Below are 16,474 nucleotides of genomic sequence, written 5' to 3'. Positions count from 1 at the left end.
CAGCCAACCTTTACCGGAAAGTTATTTACAAGACTATTTCAGATCAATAGAAAATTAAATTAGATGAAGGCCAACACAGGCTTCTCAAGAGATATAACAAACTACAAGGGAAGCAACAATATACAGAATAAAATCTCACAAGATCCAAGGTACTTACTATTGTTATAAATAACAGCTGTGATACCTAAATACAAAGCGCTGTGAATTCGTACAGGAAGTTGATGCAGGTGGTTTGGAAACAATAACGAGCAAAGCACGAAGAACGGTGGAAAACAGTTTAGAAGTCTTAAGGCTGTGTTTTCAAATCTAACCACACCTCTTCGCTCCGTTCTTTTCCAGATACGGCCCCATTGGTTTTTCAGTCCTGCATTCCACGCTTGGTTGGATTGCGGACTAACACAGCCCAAAACTGGCACAGGAGATCACAGAACCACAGAACAGAACTTAAAGCTCATCCCATCCCACCTCCTCTGCCTAAATATCGCACCCCCAAACCCTCACAATAGACGGATTTAAACACGAGTGTATTTAAACCTCGGCCTAGAGGAGAGCTAGACCTGCAGCACTGAGTTTATCGCCAACTGCAGCTTGTATTCCCAATGCTACATTCAATGGTCTGGAATAAAACCCACCTACACGCGATTCCACACCGATACGCTGATATAGACACACAATTAAAGCAAAGAACCATTAAGTTTGGAAAAGCTCTCCAAGCACTTCATCCACGCAGGAGCCCAGCCTGGCCACGCTGGCTGAACCCTGTCCCCAAGTGCCACAACCACATGGTTTTGAACCCCTCCAGGCACGGGGACACCCCCACTGCCCTGGGCAGCCCATCCCAGGCCTTCACCGCTCTTCCAGTGAAGAAGTTTTTCCCTGATATCCAATCTAAATGTTCCCTGGCACATCTCGAGGCCAGTTCTTCTCATCGCCTTTCACTTTTAATGGCTCCTAGCAACCAAGCTTTGTTATCTATACAGGGACTTAGGCAAAGCCTCACAGAAGGAGCCCTCCGCCATCACCGACGATAACTCAAACCTGAGCTCGTGGCGGGACGGGGCTTAATGAGGGGCCTCTTTACCGTGGGGTGCTGTTCGGGGGCGTGGCTTTGATGAGGGGCGTGGCTTCGTGAGATGAGCAGGCGTGTGAGCTGGCCATACGAACGGGGCGTGGTTTCATTAGTGGGCGTGGCTTCCGGTGATGGGCGTGGCTTCTCGGGCTCGTGTATTTACCAAGAAGCGTGGGGTTGTGTAGGGGCGTGGCTTTAACAACAGGTGTGGCTTCGTAATGGCCGTGGGTTTAACAAGGGGCGTGGCTTCGCGGGGATGTGCCTTAAACAAGGGGCGTGGCTTTTTAAGCAGTAGGCGTGGTTTATCGCTGGGGCGTGGCTTCAGCGAAATGTATTGCTGACAGGAGGTGTGGCTTCACTAGTCAGTCAGCCTCTAGGAGGCGTGGCTTAGATTGGCCCCGCCCCTTCTACTACCAACCGAACAAAATGGCGCCGGCGCGGGAGCTCCTGAAACGTTCTTAAAGGCGCCGCGGTGCCCCGGGCGCGGTGAGGCAGTGAACGAGCGGCTGCGGGAGGTCAGGCGGCAGAGAGAGAAGCCGAGAGGCGGTGCTGCGGCTGTCCTGCCTGCCACTGTCCCGGCGGCGCTGCCGCCGTAGCACTTGGAGCGGCGTTGCCATGTCAACTCAGGTAATCAAAGCGAGGGAGCCGTGTGGCCGCAGCCTCTGAGGGGAGGAGAACCTGTCCTTGTGCCCCTTCCAGGCTCGGGATGAGCTGTGCCTCCAGGTATCGGGGAGGAGGAAGCGGCTCTGTCTTTGGTTTTTGAGGATTCAGGGATTCATTGAGGAGAATCTTATAAAACTCAATGAAACCGCTCATATGGAATGGTTTAGGTTGGAAGGGAACCTCCAAGCCCATCCAGTTCTACCCCCTGCCATGGGCAGGGACACCTCCCACTGGATCAGGGGCTCCAAGCCCCATCCAACCTGGCCTGGAACCCCTCCAGGAATGGGGCAGCCACCACTGCTCTGGACAACCTGGGCCAGGGCCTCCCCACCCTCACAGGAAAACATTTCTTCCTAAGATCTTATGTCAATCTCCCTTTTTTCAGCTTAAAACCATTCTCTCTCATCCTATCCCTGCTCAAAATTCTCTTAAAAGAGTGTGTCTCTGTTAAAGAAGTTCTTTTTGTTTACTGGGTCTAGGGTTTAGTAAAATTCTGTCCCTTAAACGTGGTGCCCACAAGGACTTTCGTGCTCAGAAAGCACATGACTGCTTCTACACTTGTAGGGAAATGCATTTGTCACTGGGTGAAGTTAATGTTGTCTGGAATTTCCCAAGCAGTCATGGAATAACTTGTTTGCAGAAAGGGGAGTGCTGAAGGAATGCTAGGGCATTGATTTTTTTTTTTTCCTCTGCTGCCCTTTTTCAGCAGAAAAGCAAATAGAAACGAAGCGTGCGATTTCTAGCTCTGGTAAAAAGAATTGGGATCCTCATTCTCTCTTTCTGTCCTCTGCCAGCTTAGTCAGTCAGAGCTGAGAGCATCTCCAGACTTTGTGTAAGCCATAAATTACAAGACAGTTACCAAGATGAATTGCAAAACAGAAAGGAGGTCAGTCAGTTCCTGGTGTTGGGCTGTAGCGTAGTGCAATAAGCAGGTGTGCTGTTCCTCCCAGAGTGTGTTAGCCCCTGAGAACTGGAAGCTGTCACCCGTTGAAGAATTGGCTTAAGATGTGGGGTTTTGTGTCATAATGTGGCTGGAAGTATTTTCTTATGCTAAAAAGACGATTTGGTTGGCATTCAAAATGTTAAGATTTAGACTTGTATACAGACTGATGTTTATTTCTGTTCTTCCAGATATTGGTCGTATGATATTCTGTATTTTTGGCAATGAAGAAAGGCTTGGTCAGAAAAGCATTATGTAGAAAACAGCAGATGTCAGCTTCTCGAACACCTAGTCCGATGTCTCCTGTCAGTTCAAGTACCAGATCGCCATCTCCTCTTAGCCAACAAACATCTCCACCTGCTTGCAACAGCACAGAGCTGAGGCACCAACAACTCAATATTACGGCAGAAAATATAAAAACTGCTTTTGAGTGTGAGTTTCATAAAAGTGTAAATAACTGCTGGTGTAGAAGTACATGCTAAAAGCATAAAAAGCTAGTGTTCTGTGAACCGTGTGATTAAAGATGCGTGATATGTTGGAAAGAACCCTGAAAGAATTCTTTTCATCTTTTGGCACTCAAATGTGGAAAAGGTAGTAACGAAAAATGTGTAGAATAATGAGATTTTTACTCCTTAAGTTCTATGCAGGCAAGAAGGCAGGCGAAGGGAGATGTGCATTGTGCCTTTTTCAAAAGGCTGCACCCGCTTCCCTGAACCTGTCATTTCCTGTCAATGCTTCTGGTGTGCTGCTGCTTCTCATCCCTGGGGGTGAGGGGAGAAGAATTTTCAATGCTTTCCCAGTATTCAGTAAAAGACTAATATAAAAATCACCATTTCTTTCACTACTGAAGGTAATTTCTCTGTTTAATTTTAGATGAAAATGGTGTTAATCCAGGAGTCAGGTATATCACCGAACCCCTTATAAAAGGCCTGTCAAAACAGGAAAATCTGGCGTGTATAACCACACTGAACCTTTCTTCCCCAAAGGGTGGGGATAAGAAATTTAAGGTAAGTTATTGAAAACAACTGGTAATTAAAGACTTAAAAATTATGATTTATTTTTTAGTAAAGGTCTATTTTTACATGGACGTGAGCAGCTGGATTCTAATTACATTACTATAGGTGTACAAGCAGCCTCGGTTTAAACAAAATCTCCTTGGTGAAGATTGGCGCAAAAGATAAAATTTTGGGTTGTTTAGAATGAAGTTTAGAACAGCATCTATTTATGCCATTATTTTAACTTTTGGACTTTTGTGTTTGGGTTTTTTTTTAATGGCAGTTTCCCTTTTATGGAGATCAATCTTGTCCGCTGTAAATTTAAAATCTAGTTTTCCTCTGCCAGTACTATAGAAAACTCTACCTGAAGCAGGGTTTTAGAATGCAGCAGTGAAATGGTGATTAACAAAATGTCAGAATATTTTGTATTTTTTAATGAGTAGGTGGTTGATAAAAATAGACTATTTTCTAATACAAAACAAAATTATAGAGCTGAAATGCTAACGGATTCATTTTCTGTTCCATAGTACATAGAAAACTTGGACAAGTGCTCTAAACTAGAGGTACTAAATCTTAGTAAGAACCAAATAGAGAAGATTGAGAAGCTGGATAAACTGATGAAGCTGCGTGAACTCAATTTGTCTTGCAACAAAATCAGGTAAGCAGAAATGTTTTTGGTAAGCCCAGATATGATAAAGCTGACATTCTCTTATTGCTTAAGTGAGTTCTGTCACAGGTGTGAGAGAAAGTTTTCATGAGATTTTCTTAAAAAGCACAAGCTCTTGGGTATTGGAAGGATAAGTCGTTCTGGGAGGAGCTGCCTGTGGGCCATGGCTACAGTTAGACTTCTCCTAGAAGACCCAGTCAGAAAGGCAAGTTTCTAGATGCCATAATAAAGTATGTACAATAACCCAATTAAGTGCATTAAAAGACTAATTAAGCTTTTACTGCATATTATTATAGGTAAATACAAGATGTTTCCTTTTAGGAGAGGAGGCTGAATAGACTTGATCAGGCAGGCTGCAAACTCACTAAATTGAATGAGAAAAAGCTCTAAGTTGACAGTCCTATCTTCTCTGAGTGGTATGAAAATGTGGAAGGGTAGTGGTTCAGGCAATACCAAAATTCTTTGTTTCCTTTAGTTTTCGTGTTAGTGAATTATGATCTTTACACGAGACTGATTTTGCAGTAAAGGAGCTGCCATTTCAGTAGAGAAGTTAACAATAGGAAGTAAGGAAGACGCATTTCTACACATCGCATTCATGCAACTTCTGCTCTCAACAGGAAATGATAAGGGCAGAGTAGCTGTTAGCTACTGCTGTATTTTTTCAGGCTTTGGTTATATACCATTGGTTCCTACTACATTTATTTTGGTTCATCTGTGTCCCATAACGTTCTCAGGAGAAAAGCAACAAAATTTCCATATTCAAATGGAACTGCCACGCATTAAAATGATTTTAATATTAAAATTAAGAGATGTAAAAGTGAAGGTTCTGCCACAGTGAGTAACAAATTCTTGCTGCAAAATTAATTTGTCATCTTGTTGTACTTGGAAGTAAGCTGCTCTAGTTTTGAGTTGAGATGATAATTATTCAAGACAGATTTTGCTGTAGTTTATCCATAGTGCCTCAGTCACACTGTAAATTGCTCTGTTTCATGGTAAGTTGTGTTTTTCTTCTTTTTTTTCAGTAAAATTGAAGGTATAGAACACATGCAGAATCTACAAAAGCTCAACCTTGCAGGGAATGAGATAGAGCATATTCCTGTGTGGGCAGGGAAGAAACTGCGATCCCTGCGCATCCTTAATTTGAAACAGAATAAAGTATCATCAGTAAGTAATTATTGTTAGGAAGAATAATTGTTTAGAAACTTTTGATGAAGTGAACTGGTACATTTACATTGATTGACTTGCCCTGAATAATTGCTGAGCGTCTTTCCACAACGTGTGCTGTGAAATACAGCCATTGTGAACCTAATAAAGTTGTCTATCGGAAAAATTCAAAGCAGAAACCTATATTATGCTCTTCAGGAAACTGTAAGTTTTTGGGAAGATAAGAAACTTCATGAAAATGTGCAGAATTCTGCATGTTATTGGTGGTGTCAGATAAATTATGTGGTTTTGGAGACACATAAATTTGTATTTAGGGTATGACTAGATTTATTTCTGTTGTCCAGGTTAATTTCCATGTCTTGCAGCTGCAAAAGGGTGTCTGTGAAATTAAGTCACTTAATACAATTTCTAATCGTTGTCCCATTTGTCTTTTATTTAGCTCCATGAAATAGCTAAACTGAAGCCTCTACAGGATCTGACTTCTCTGTTCCTTGCTGATAACCCAGTTGTAAGTTTGCCTCATTACCGCTTGTACACCATATTCCACTTGCGAGCACTGGAACACTTGGATGGACAGCCGGTGACAAATCATGACAGGCAGAAAGCTCTAGAGAGGTTTAATTTAGGTAATGGAGATATATTAGAGCTATAGTGAATGACACCAAATTCAAATTTAGATGAAAAATATTTCTATTTGACGTTTCTGTTACTTTGTTTTGCAGAAGAGGTAGAAAAATTGGAAAGAGAGTTGGAAAACACAGTAAAGGAGATGGAGAACCTTAAGCTTAATGAGACCAAAGTCCTTGAGCAGCTTCGCCATCAGGATGAGGTCAACAGATCATTAAAAGAAAAGACTTTGCAGCAGAGACAAAGCTATGAAGGCCTGCAAAGGGACCTGGACACCAAAAATGAATTGGTAGGATAGTCATTTGTACTAAGTAAATATTTAGAATAATTTTGTCATCAGAAACGGAGTTATCAATGTGAGAGTTCAAGTGGCTGGAAATTTATGTTTACAATTGAAAGACAAAACTGGAGTTCCTCATCTTTTTAGAGAGTCATTATTCCTTGACCACTAATTCTTCAATATTCCCTTACTGGAGAAAGTAGGTGTATCAAACCAGTAATTGGTATTGCCCTCCTAATGTAGGGTTTATAGTAACTGACATATTTGTCTCTAGTAGTTTTATCAGTTGATGGTAGGTTAAGTATCCCTTAGTTGCTAAATGGCCGATGTACTGAATATCCTGTATTGTTTGGACTGGAAAGCGCTGCTGAGAGAGGGAAAAGATTAAGGGCTTTTACAAAAGTAAGGTGTGCAAGAAAGTTGGATGTAAGAGCCCTTGATTCTTATTTTGCATAATGTTTGTCGCTTTACTTGTACTGTATTCACATCATCCTAAAACCTTGCATTTGATAAGTGTAATTTATTGGTAGCAGTAAAATAGAAGGTTTGTACCGTGGCCCTGGAAAAGGTCTTACTGACTTGAGAGCGCACAGTTGCAAACGACCTGCTGGGAATCACAGAACGGTTTGGGTTGGAAGAGATCTTGAAGATGATCCAGCTCCTACCCTAACTTAAACTTGTATGGGAACTTTATGTATAAAAGCTATACTTTGTGTAGCTTTTATCTTACTAGACTTGTCCTTTACAATCTCTTCAGAATCTCTGTAGGTAATATTTCTATAGCTGTTTCTTCTGTGAACACACACTAACCAGCAGTCCAGTTCTAAGATGTAATTCTCAGTATAGTGAGATTTAGCAGCATATATCTTGCAACCTAACCCACTCTTATCCTTTGGATGATAAACTTTGCTTGCTTCTTTCTTCCTTTAGCTGGTGTATTGGTTTGTCACAGTTCCCTTTCCGCAGAGCCTTTATTCCTCACTAAAGGTAGCCCCACTGTGTTCCTGGGTTGCATGGTTATTTTTATTTCTAGGATTTATTTGCATGATTACTGCAGTACAAACACTTGTATGAAGCGCTCCAGTGAGACTTTATATTCACTGTGGCTTTTGGATACAATTTTCTTAATTTTTCTGTATTTGTTTTTCTTTTTTTCTCTGAACTACAGTTAATTTTCACATAACACGTATTGGGTTTTGAAATATTTCATTAAGTCTTTCCTTTATTCCAGTCTGTTCAATCTCTTTTCCTCCATTAGTCCTGCTTTCCTCTGTCTGTTGGAGTTTTGCTGCATGTTCTCCCTCAGGTATTCAGTGTGAAAAGTTGATTTAAAAAGAAATCACATGATGGAGCTTTATTAAAACGAACCCTTAAAAGCTAACTAGCACAAGTTTAAGCTTGTGCTAGTGAAATGCATGGGCTCTGTACACTTGAGTTACCTTTCTTTTAGAGGCAATGAGTGTTAGTAGTTCTCACTGCTCATCAGTAGCAGTAAATACATTTGCTATTTGGCATAGGTTTTGCTAAAGGATTATACCCAAATTATTTATCATCTTAAGTTAGTGACAAATTCATTTTCAAAGCTTTGCATGTAAACTGAAAAGGCCTTTCATGTGATCATTTGTGTTATCTTAATTGTGAGGTTCCTGTCTGCTCTTAGCTGTCATATTGTATCTTGTAATGAAGTCGCATTTCCTGGTATTCTTGATTCGAGCTACACCATCTTAGCTTTTTCTGATGTGAGCTTTGTTTCACAGTTGATATCTGCCCTGCTCTCTACTGAACTGAAATGTATGTGATGACCCTTGCATGAATGCAACTTACTTTGTTTACTGGTTTATTAGTTAAAGCAGAAGACGATGGAGCTAACCCGAGCTTGCCAGAAGCAGTATGAATTGGAGCAGGAACTGGCATTTTATAAGATTGACGCAAAATTTGAGCCATTAAATTATTTTCCGTCAGAGGTAATAATTTTAAAGTAATGGGTCTCTTCATCACTGTTTATCTTGCTTTTCAACCTTGAAGCTGGAAAACTTCATAGTTTTTCTGTAAGTCTGATAGATACAGTGTTATTAAGAGCTTATTAGTTACAAAATAGTATCATTTTCTTTTATAAGATCTGAACTAAACAATCCAAGTGATATCTAATGTGTTGAATATTGTATACATACCTATGCAGATGTTTTAGCTAAGTAGAGAAGTAGAGTTGGTGAAGAAACATTTCATTCTTCTTGTTAAGCAAACAAAGGAAAGTCCTTTTTTTTTCTGGCTTAATTTTGAAGGCCCTTTCACTCAGAGAAATGCCACAAGCCACAATGTTCCTGAGTTTGACAGCATTAGAATTTCTGTCCCTTTTCCGTTGTTTTTTGTCTCCTAGTAGAGCTAAACTCTGTGATACTTGGAAAAAAACTGCGGAGATGCCTGGATAAAAGGAATCTGCACAAGAAATAAAAGAATAATAATCGTTAGCTATGAAAGATTTAAGTTATGCTTGAGTGAAGTTCAAGTGCAATGCTGTAATGGACTAAGTATGATCTGCGTTACTATTAAATCTAAAATATTAAAAACCCCTCCAGTTAAATATCCACTTGCATTACCCATTTGCAACAAACTGATCATACCCCAATTGGGTTTGTTTGCTTTTAATTCCATTATAAAATAACAAGAATGTTCCAGGCCTAACAAGGCTAGTGTAGTCTGTTTTCTTGCAATTATTCTCATTTCAAATTGTTTTTCCTTTATATGCATGTTAAGGGACTCAAATGTATATTATGAGTTGGCTGTAGCCGTGCTTCTGAGATAAAGACATTGCACTTCATACGTTTCAGGATGTTGAACTTGACAACGTCCCTGGGGAAAGCCCATACATTGGGAAGGCCAGGTATAAAAGGAATATGTTTATAAGAGAAGGCTGGATTGCAAACAAAGCTCAGCAGATGGAGATTGGAAAATTGCAACTAGATCAAGATGACTTCTGCAAGAAACCCCAGCTGAAATCGCAGCTCCAAGCCCTAGATGAACTACTGGAGAGTAAAGAGAAGAAGATTCATTCGGGTAAAATCTTAATTTTTGTCAAATAAAAATTAAAATATGGATATCAATGTAGCTTATTCCAGTAATTAAATTTTTGAGACTTATTTGATCTACGAATAGCAATAGTGTCGAAGGCCGTAAGTGCTGTAATATCTAAACACTGTACTTGATGCATTTTGGGTCAAAACTGTTACAGTTTCTTTTTGGTATTATTTTAAGATAACTCAGGATGGAAGGATTAAATATTATTGAAAAGAGAATGCTAGGGAAGTTTCATATTTGATGCATTTAACTGTATAGTCATTAAAAAACCCAAAACTTTAGATATACTTTTTGAGGAGCCAGAATGTATTCACTTTGATCACTGTTTTGACATGCATGTCAGTGTTATACAGAATATTCTAACATATTTTATGGAGTTGTGGGGTTTGGTGTTTTTTTTTGTCTGCAGCACAAAGAAGATTAGAAGAACTGCAGAGTGCAATAGGAAATGCAGAGCAACAAGTTCTGGAAGTAACAGGGGAACTGCAGCACCTGGAGGATGCTCTGGCTCAGAAAAAAGTATGCAAGAGATTCCTACACGAATAGCAAGGGAAAGCGTTCAAATCAGTGTTGGTGCAGAAAATAGAACTGTTTTTCTCCCCATTCTTTAAGGAGGCCATTGTACATATGTAAATCAATTTGTCATGCATCAGGAAAATCTCATGGGGTTTAGATAGCTTGTTTATAAATCAGCTATTGGATTTGTAGTGCAGTAGATTGCATCTAAACATGTTCCGTGTGATGCTGCTGCTGCTTGTTAACTTTCCCCAGAACCCTTTGGGATTTGAGTAGGTTTGAGTAGTGCAGTGGCAGTTGGGGATCATTGCGTTATGCAGGAGACGTGGATTTGGATTTGAATGTATCTTCTCGGTTCCAGTAAACATCCTATCCATTCAATCCTACAGCTCCTTAAAGGCTTAGTAGACAGAGCAAAAAGCGACACGGTGATGGCATAGCATCAGAAGCAGTGCTGGTGATATGGCATACATCTTGGTGAAGGAGGAAGTTTTACCTAAGTCTCTCAATCTAACTGCATGGATTAAATATATTTGGGTTTATCAGAAAAGGACTTTCAGGAAGGGCTTTATAGTTCTGTGTAGGTTTAGTTGTGGAGCTACTAATAAGCAATGTAGCTACATAATTGGCAACAAGAATAAATTTTAAAACATTTATCAGCATTAAACTAAATTGTATCTTCCACTTCTTCAACAACTGTCATGAATTACTGCTATTTTAAGTCTTAAAATTGCCTTAAAATCAATGACCAGGATGTTCCATATTTTAACTTAAGTCATAACTAAAAGGCATTCCTGATAGTCATCTTAACCCTGCAGGAAGGAATTATATGAGACACTTTTGTTGTCTTGTTTGAAAACAAATCACTTGAGGTGATGGTCAGAATGAGAGTTCTGGCATTCCCTGGGGTGGGAGATTAAGCTTATGAGACTTCTAGTTGCCATAAGCAGAGTTTTTATTGTCTTAAGGAAGATTCTAAACAACGAATAGATCACCTTTTGGCAGACTGGTTGGCAGAACCAGCAGCCTGATTTAGGGTGGTTGATCAGCTGTGTATTTCCCATTAAAATGTCAGACCAACCTCCCGGTGCTGTCTCCAGGTATCACTGGGAACCAAGGAAGATCTGGAACAGCGACTGAGTGAAAAGATACAGACATTGCATCAGCTACGCAAGGAAGCTTTAGAGCTGGAAAAACAAATAGAGAAACTGCAGAGAGAAATAGGGAAAAAACAGAAAGAGCTTGAAGACTTGCAGAGCTCTCTTGCTTTGGTAAATCCTGAAGATCCAAGACACGTGAGTAAAACTGAAATCCTAAGTTTAGTTACTGCTTTTATTTTATGTACTGAGAAAAGTAGAAATGACTACTTTCAGATTACCACTCAGCCTGCCTGTTTCATGAATTATCTATTCTTTTGCTATTTATCTTCATACAACTCCTCACAATTAAAAATAATCACCCAACCAAAGAAGACCAAGTGCTGGTAAAACACTTGGGCATCTTGTTTTCAATGCAGTTGCCATACAGGATGTTAAGAGTTAGATCTCTGCGCTTTGCAAAAACACAGACATTGGAGGCAATGTCTGTGTAAGAAATCCTTAATGCATCTTATTGTAGAGATTTTCTGAGGTCTATGTAACTGTGGGAGGCCTTTAGCTGGAGTCTGGCTTTGTCAGGGAGCTCTGGCATTGGCACAAAAGTCTCTCGGCAAGAGGTCAGCCTGGAAAACTGTCTGGAGTAGCAGGCATAGCTGACCTGGCTGAGGTGGTGACAGCTTGTATTCCTGTTCCAGCCTGGGACCTGTGGACAGCTGGAAAGCACAGAAGCTTTGGCTTTATGCTACAGTGCAGCATCCTAAAGCTGGAATCCATCTTTAATAATTAGTTCTAAAATGGTTTCTGCTGCCTTTTTGGTGGGGACTGGTATCTTTTGTGCTGTTGTGTCAGAGAGACTCAGCGAGGTCTCCGGCGTGGTTACCGGGTTGGGGCGAAACTGGATGCACCAAGAGCTGTAATTATTCTGATCTCCAGGGAAGCAAGACTTGTAACTTCAGACTTATTAACTGCGTTCAGGTGCAGCAAACGCTTATAGAAATTTTAAAGTGAAATGAAAGGAATTACGTTTTTAATAGCGCTTTAAAAAAAAGCGTCTCTCTAAACGCGAGCTTTTCAGTTTGCAAAGACAGAATTTTATGCTCAGCTCCTGGTTTCCGAGGCCTGCGGGCACCTTTAAAAACTGCATTTCCAGAGTTTCCCTTCCGAAGTCGCAGGCAAAGGGGCCGCCCAGGGCGGTGTGTCCCCGTAACGGCCCGGGCCGGTCCCGGCCGCGCCTCCCGAGCCGCTCGCTCCAATCCCGGCCGGCCGGGGCGGCTCCGCGCCGGGCAGCGGCCAGAGGGGCCCTGCGGGGCTGCGCTCCATGAGTTCAAGACCGCGGCCGGGGCGCTGGGCGCTTGGCACCGGAGGAGGAAAGGACAATGGCAAAGCTGTAAGTCTCGGGGCTTTTTTTTAAACCACGCTCTTGTGACATTCGGCGGCAAAATGACTCAGCAGCAGCGCCTCTGCCCGGGTTTTACTGGTTGAAATCTCACTTTTGAAAGCCCAACGGTGGTTTGCCGCTGAGAAGGGTGACAAGTTGAATCGTACTAATGTGAATGTTAAAAGTAACCGACGGTTTAATACGTTAAAAATACAAAAAGCCAGGTTTTGACCCGTTAGTTTAGTTATAGATGCAACTTTATAAGTGATTTTTCACTTATGATTTTTCACTTTCAAATCTCTACTACTAGCTAGATCTGGTTTTTACTAGTAAGAAAAAGATGCTGTTTATCGTGACAATATGATCTATATTTTTCCAAGTTTCTGGCGTTTGAATTCTGTGTGAGTAATTTCAAACCAGTGAGAAACAGTGCTGTATTGTGTTGATAACCAAGTTTTTTATACAGCTGAAACAACCGGTTGAATTCATACGAAATGCATGAAGTCAAAGTCTGTGTGAGCTGCCACTAGGGTGTATTTCCCAGAAATATAAATAAATAAATATTTCTTTTAAAAAAATCTGCTTTAAGCAAATCTTGCCTATAATTCGCCTGACTTACTGATTGTTCAGAGAATTTTCCTTGGGATGGTGACCTGACAAATTCGAAAGCATCATCTGCTGTGAGGGCAACGCAGGATGACAGGATTAAAGCCTCTGGAGGAAATCGACTGAAAGAGGAGGTGGTGTTACAAAAAGTAAAGGCAGGAAGAAAGTTGGTAGCCATGAGTAATACTTTATAAATGCAGGCATTATTCATCGTACTTGGGCAAGGACGCTGCTGGTTGCACAGATCGCTTGCCTGTCTGGGTTCTTTGCGGGGCAGTAATGAGGGAATATAACAAAAAAAAAAACAAAACAAAACACCCAAGCACTACAATGTTTGCTGTGTTTGTGACTTTTACTGCAAATAGCTCAGTTCTGCAGTGTTCAGTATTCACTAAAATACTGATTTGTCTGTTTTAGTCTGTACTGATGTTTGTCCCCCTTTACCTTTCCAACTGCTGACTTACAGGCGCACATGAAAGCTCAAAAAGCAAGCAGAGAACAGCAGTTCGATGTAATGAACAAACATTGCAAACAGCTTGAGAGTCGCCTGGATGAAATGCTCTCTAGGATTGCCAAGGAAACTGAGGAAATCAGGGACTTGGAGCAACAGCTCACGGATGGCGAGTTGTTTTTCTTTTTGTCCTATGGTATTTTTTTTGTAATTTAGGATAAGATGACAGTTGAACTGGAGATTCAGTTTTGTTTGTCTTTGCTTAAATCAAATACAGAATATAGGGAAAGATTGAAAAAGTATTCCAAACTGAGCTAAAGGGAGACCGGATGAATTTTGTTTTTTGTACGTTCACCTCACTTGTACCTGGTTGGGGAAGGTCGTTTGTGTGGGAGATTTCTTTCCCTCCTCTCCTTAAGGTAGGGGAGAGATTTTAGAGACTGACTTAAAATTAAGTCAATGAGCTAAACTTATGGATACATTTACTATGCATGTGAAACTAATTATCCTAGACAAGAATACAAATATAAAAATGGAAACAAAATTGATTTTAGGTGTACAGGTAGCAAATATCATCTTGGGTAAGGGCAGAAATGCATGAGGAACTGCAATTCCTTTAAGTCTTCCAGCAATCAGGTTAATACAGCAATACAGGACTCCTCACCTTGAAGATGCAGCACAGGCATTTTCTGATTGAATTCTAGTTGTCTTTTATTATGTATTCCAGTAGATAAACATCTTAATGTTAAGAAAGGCAGTTTTGTTTTGTAAATAGGTGTGGTTTCTTAACTGTCTCAAATTTTATTTGCATTTCTGTAGGTCAAATAGCAACAAATGAAGCACTGAAAAGGGATTTAGAAAGCATTATCACTGGATTACAGGAATATCTGGGAAGTGTGAAGTGTCAGGCAAAACGGGCCAATGATGAATGTAAGGAGTTGCAGAAGGATAAAGAATCTTTGCTACAAAGACTGACAGATCTAGAGGAGGAAAGAAACAAGCTGGAAATAGTTGCCATGGATGCAGAAAATATGAGAAAAGTAAGGCTTAATACTGTGTTTCTTCCCAAGTTCAGATACCTAAGAATGAATTTAATAAAGTAAATGACCGAATGAGGAGTAGCAAAGCAGAGTTTCTTGGATAAAATATTTTTTTGATATGGTAACTTCAATTAGGTGTGTCCATGCGCCTTAAGAACAGCATTTGGCCTTTAAAACCAGTTGCAAGTTACAGTAAATCTGTACTTTATGGAAGATGTCTCAGAAATGCATACTTTACCTTTCAGATGTTACTAAATATGGGTTTGCAGTCGATATCGTAGTGCAGACTGCCTGGATAGTGGCCAAGGGTGTGTATTATTAGCTTGCATCTGTCCTACCAGCCAGTTACTTAGAGCTGTCTTGGTATCCTGATGTGTTTTACCTAAAACTCAATATCAGGGACAAACATCTATCACTTTAAGCTACACCGTTTCTAACTTGGGTGTAGATTTTGTTCAGCAGCACAACTGGTTTGACGGCTGCGGGCAGTAGTTCCTTTTGGCTTTTATGTTTTAATGTTTAGTGGTTAGGGTTAGTGTCTCTATTCTGAACTATCTGCTGTCACGATGATGGGTTCCACAGTAACTGAGGAAGAGAGACAGCGTGCTTTTAGGAAATCCTGGGTCTCCTGTGTGTGTATTTCTAAAATCAATATAAAATTCCAGGAAATTACAGTGCTAGAAGATGCGCTCCAAGAGCAGCGAGAAATAAATGAATCACTTAGAGATGCACAAGGGGACATCAGCGCCTACGAGGCTGAACTGGAAGCTCAGCTGAGGGACAGAGACGCTGAAGCCAATCGGCAAAAAGAAGAACTGGAAAGGCTGAAACAACTCAGCCAGGTAAGAACAGAGCTGTCACGCTGCCAAAGGGATAGTACATCCCTGCATGAGGGACAATCAAACTAACACCATACAGTGTGGGGACCCTCTAAGAGAATATTCACCATGTTTAAAGGGAAAATAATAATCTGCATCTTTTTGGAAAGAGAGAACAGTATAGACATCAAAGAAACCACTCTAAAGCAATCCTGTGGAAAGCAGCAGGTGAAAGACAAAGTTTGCTTTCGCTCTTTTAGTAGAAACAGTTTTATAGTAAGTCTTTATTTTGTGAAATTTTGTAATATGTGATAAAGCTGTAGCTTTCTGCCAGGGAAGAGCAATAAGTGCTTCAATTTGTACGGTCCCATTGCATCTTACTGTTGGGGATCCTCATTTGGATTTGTGTACAATGATGATGTACAACGACTACTGTCTTGGTTCAGTTTCCGTTCATCAGAAATCAGCATGGTGGGTTTGGTTTGGTTTTTTTTGCAAGTCTTATTCCAATTGTATGTTGCAGATTGCAGGCAGAAATGAAAATGCAAACCAGTAAAGTGCGGTGTCCTGTCTCTGTCCCCTCCAAGCCTTTCAGTTTTGGTGTTGCGGGAAAAACTCAAAAGCTTGCTGTAGAACCCTGATAAAACATGAATTCAAGTTACCCAGTGGGTAGGACAGGCTCATGCCTGGCCTAGCTTAGAATTTACAGTGGAAGTCCCAGTGTTGATGAGTTTTTAGGAAATACCTGTTACCTATATGTAGTGATGGGTTGATTTGGGATGGTTGGGGTTATTTTGTTTTTTTTTTTTCAGGAGGTGGTGTCATTGTTGTAAGAAATACAGCTGTAATGTGTGTTGATGATGGGTTGGGAGTGGGGATATTAATCTGAAGGGGGTTTGTGTTTGTAGATTGAACTGTCAGCCCTGCAAGCTGAACTTGAAAAAGAGAGGCAAGCATTAGAGAATGCTCTGACCAAAGCCCAACTAGCAGATGAGAAGGAACGACAAAATAATAAGCTACTTTCTCAGTTCAAACAACTGCAGGTGAAGTATTTGTTACCTTGAAAAAGTTACCAGATAAGCAGGATG

General features: G+C 40.7%; 1 protein-coding gene across 4 annotated transcripts in view; it reads left to right on the top strand.

The window, feature by feature from the left end:
* The first annotated feature begins 1,482 nt into the window (after positions 1–1,482).
* The window catches only part of CNTRL (centriolin), a 33,379-nt gene continuing 18,387 nt past the window's right edge, over positions 1,483–16,474 (top strand). The window contains exons 1-16 of one of the 4 annotated variants that reach the window (XM_054084339.1): positions 1,483–1,696; positions 2,864–3,104; positions 3,546–3,679; positions 4,195–4,325; positions 5,357–5,498; positions 5,938–6,124; positions 6,221–6,414; positions 7,664–7,711; positions 8,250–8,369; positions 9,234–9,459; positions 9,890–9,999; positions 11,097–11,291; positions 13,544–13,697; positions 14,348–14,568; positions 15,234–15,410; positions 16,295–16,429. In XM_054084339.1, coding sequence (XP_053940314.1) covers positions 2,897–3,104; positions 3,546–3,679; positions 4,195–4,325; positions 5,357–5,498; positions 5,938–6,124; positions 6,221–6,414; positions 7,664–7,711; positions 8,250–8,369; positions 9,234–9,459; positions 9,890–9,999; positions 11,097–11,291; positions 13,544–13,697; positions 14,348–14,568; positions 15,234–15,410; positions 16,295–16,429 — 2,382 coding nt within the window. In that variant the 5' untranslated portion in view covers positions 1,483–1,696; positions 2,864–2,896. Of the gene's footprint in view, positions 1,697–2,863; positions 3,105–3,545; positions 3,680–4,194; positions 4,326–5,356; positions 5,499–5,937; positions 6,125–6,220; positions 6,415–7,335; positions 7,393–7,663; positions 7,712–8,249; positions 8,370–9,233; positions 9,460–9,889; positions 10,000–11,096; positions 11,292–11,841; positions 12,481–13,543; positions 13,698–14,347; positions 14,569–15,233; positions 15,411–16,294; positions 16,430–16,474 lie in introns of those variants that run through there. The other 3 variants (XM_054084337.1, XM_054084340.1, XM_054084341.1) reach the window with 3 other exon arrangements.

Source organism: Cuculus canorus, chromosome 19 (assembly GCF_017976375.1).
Source record: "Cuculus canorus isolate bCucCan1 chromosome 19, bCucCan1.pri, whole genome shotgun sequence".
Classification (NCBI taxonomy): Eukaryota; Metazoa; Chordata; class Aves; order Cuculiformes; family Cuculidae; genus Cuculus; species Cuculus canorus.
The sequence above is the reverse complement of the archived record's forward strand: the minus strand, read 5'-3'. Positions and strand labels throughout refer to the sequence as shown.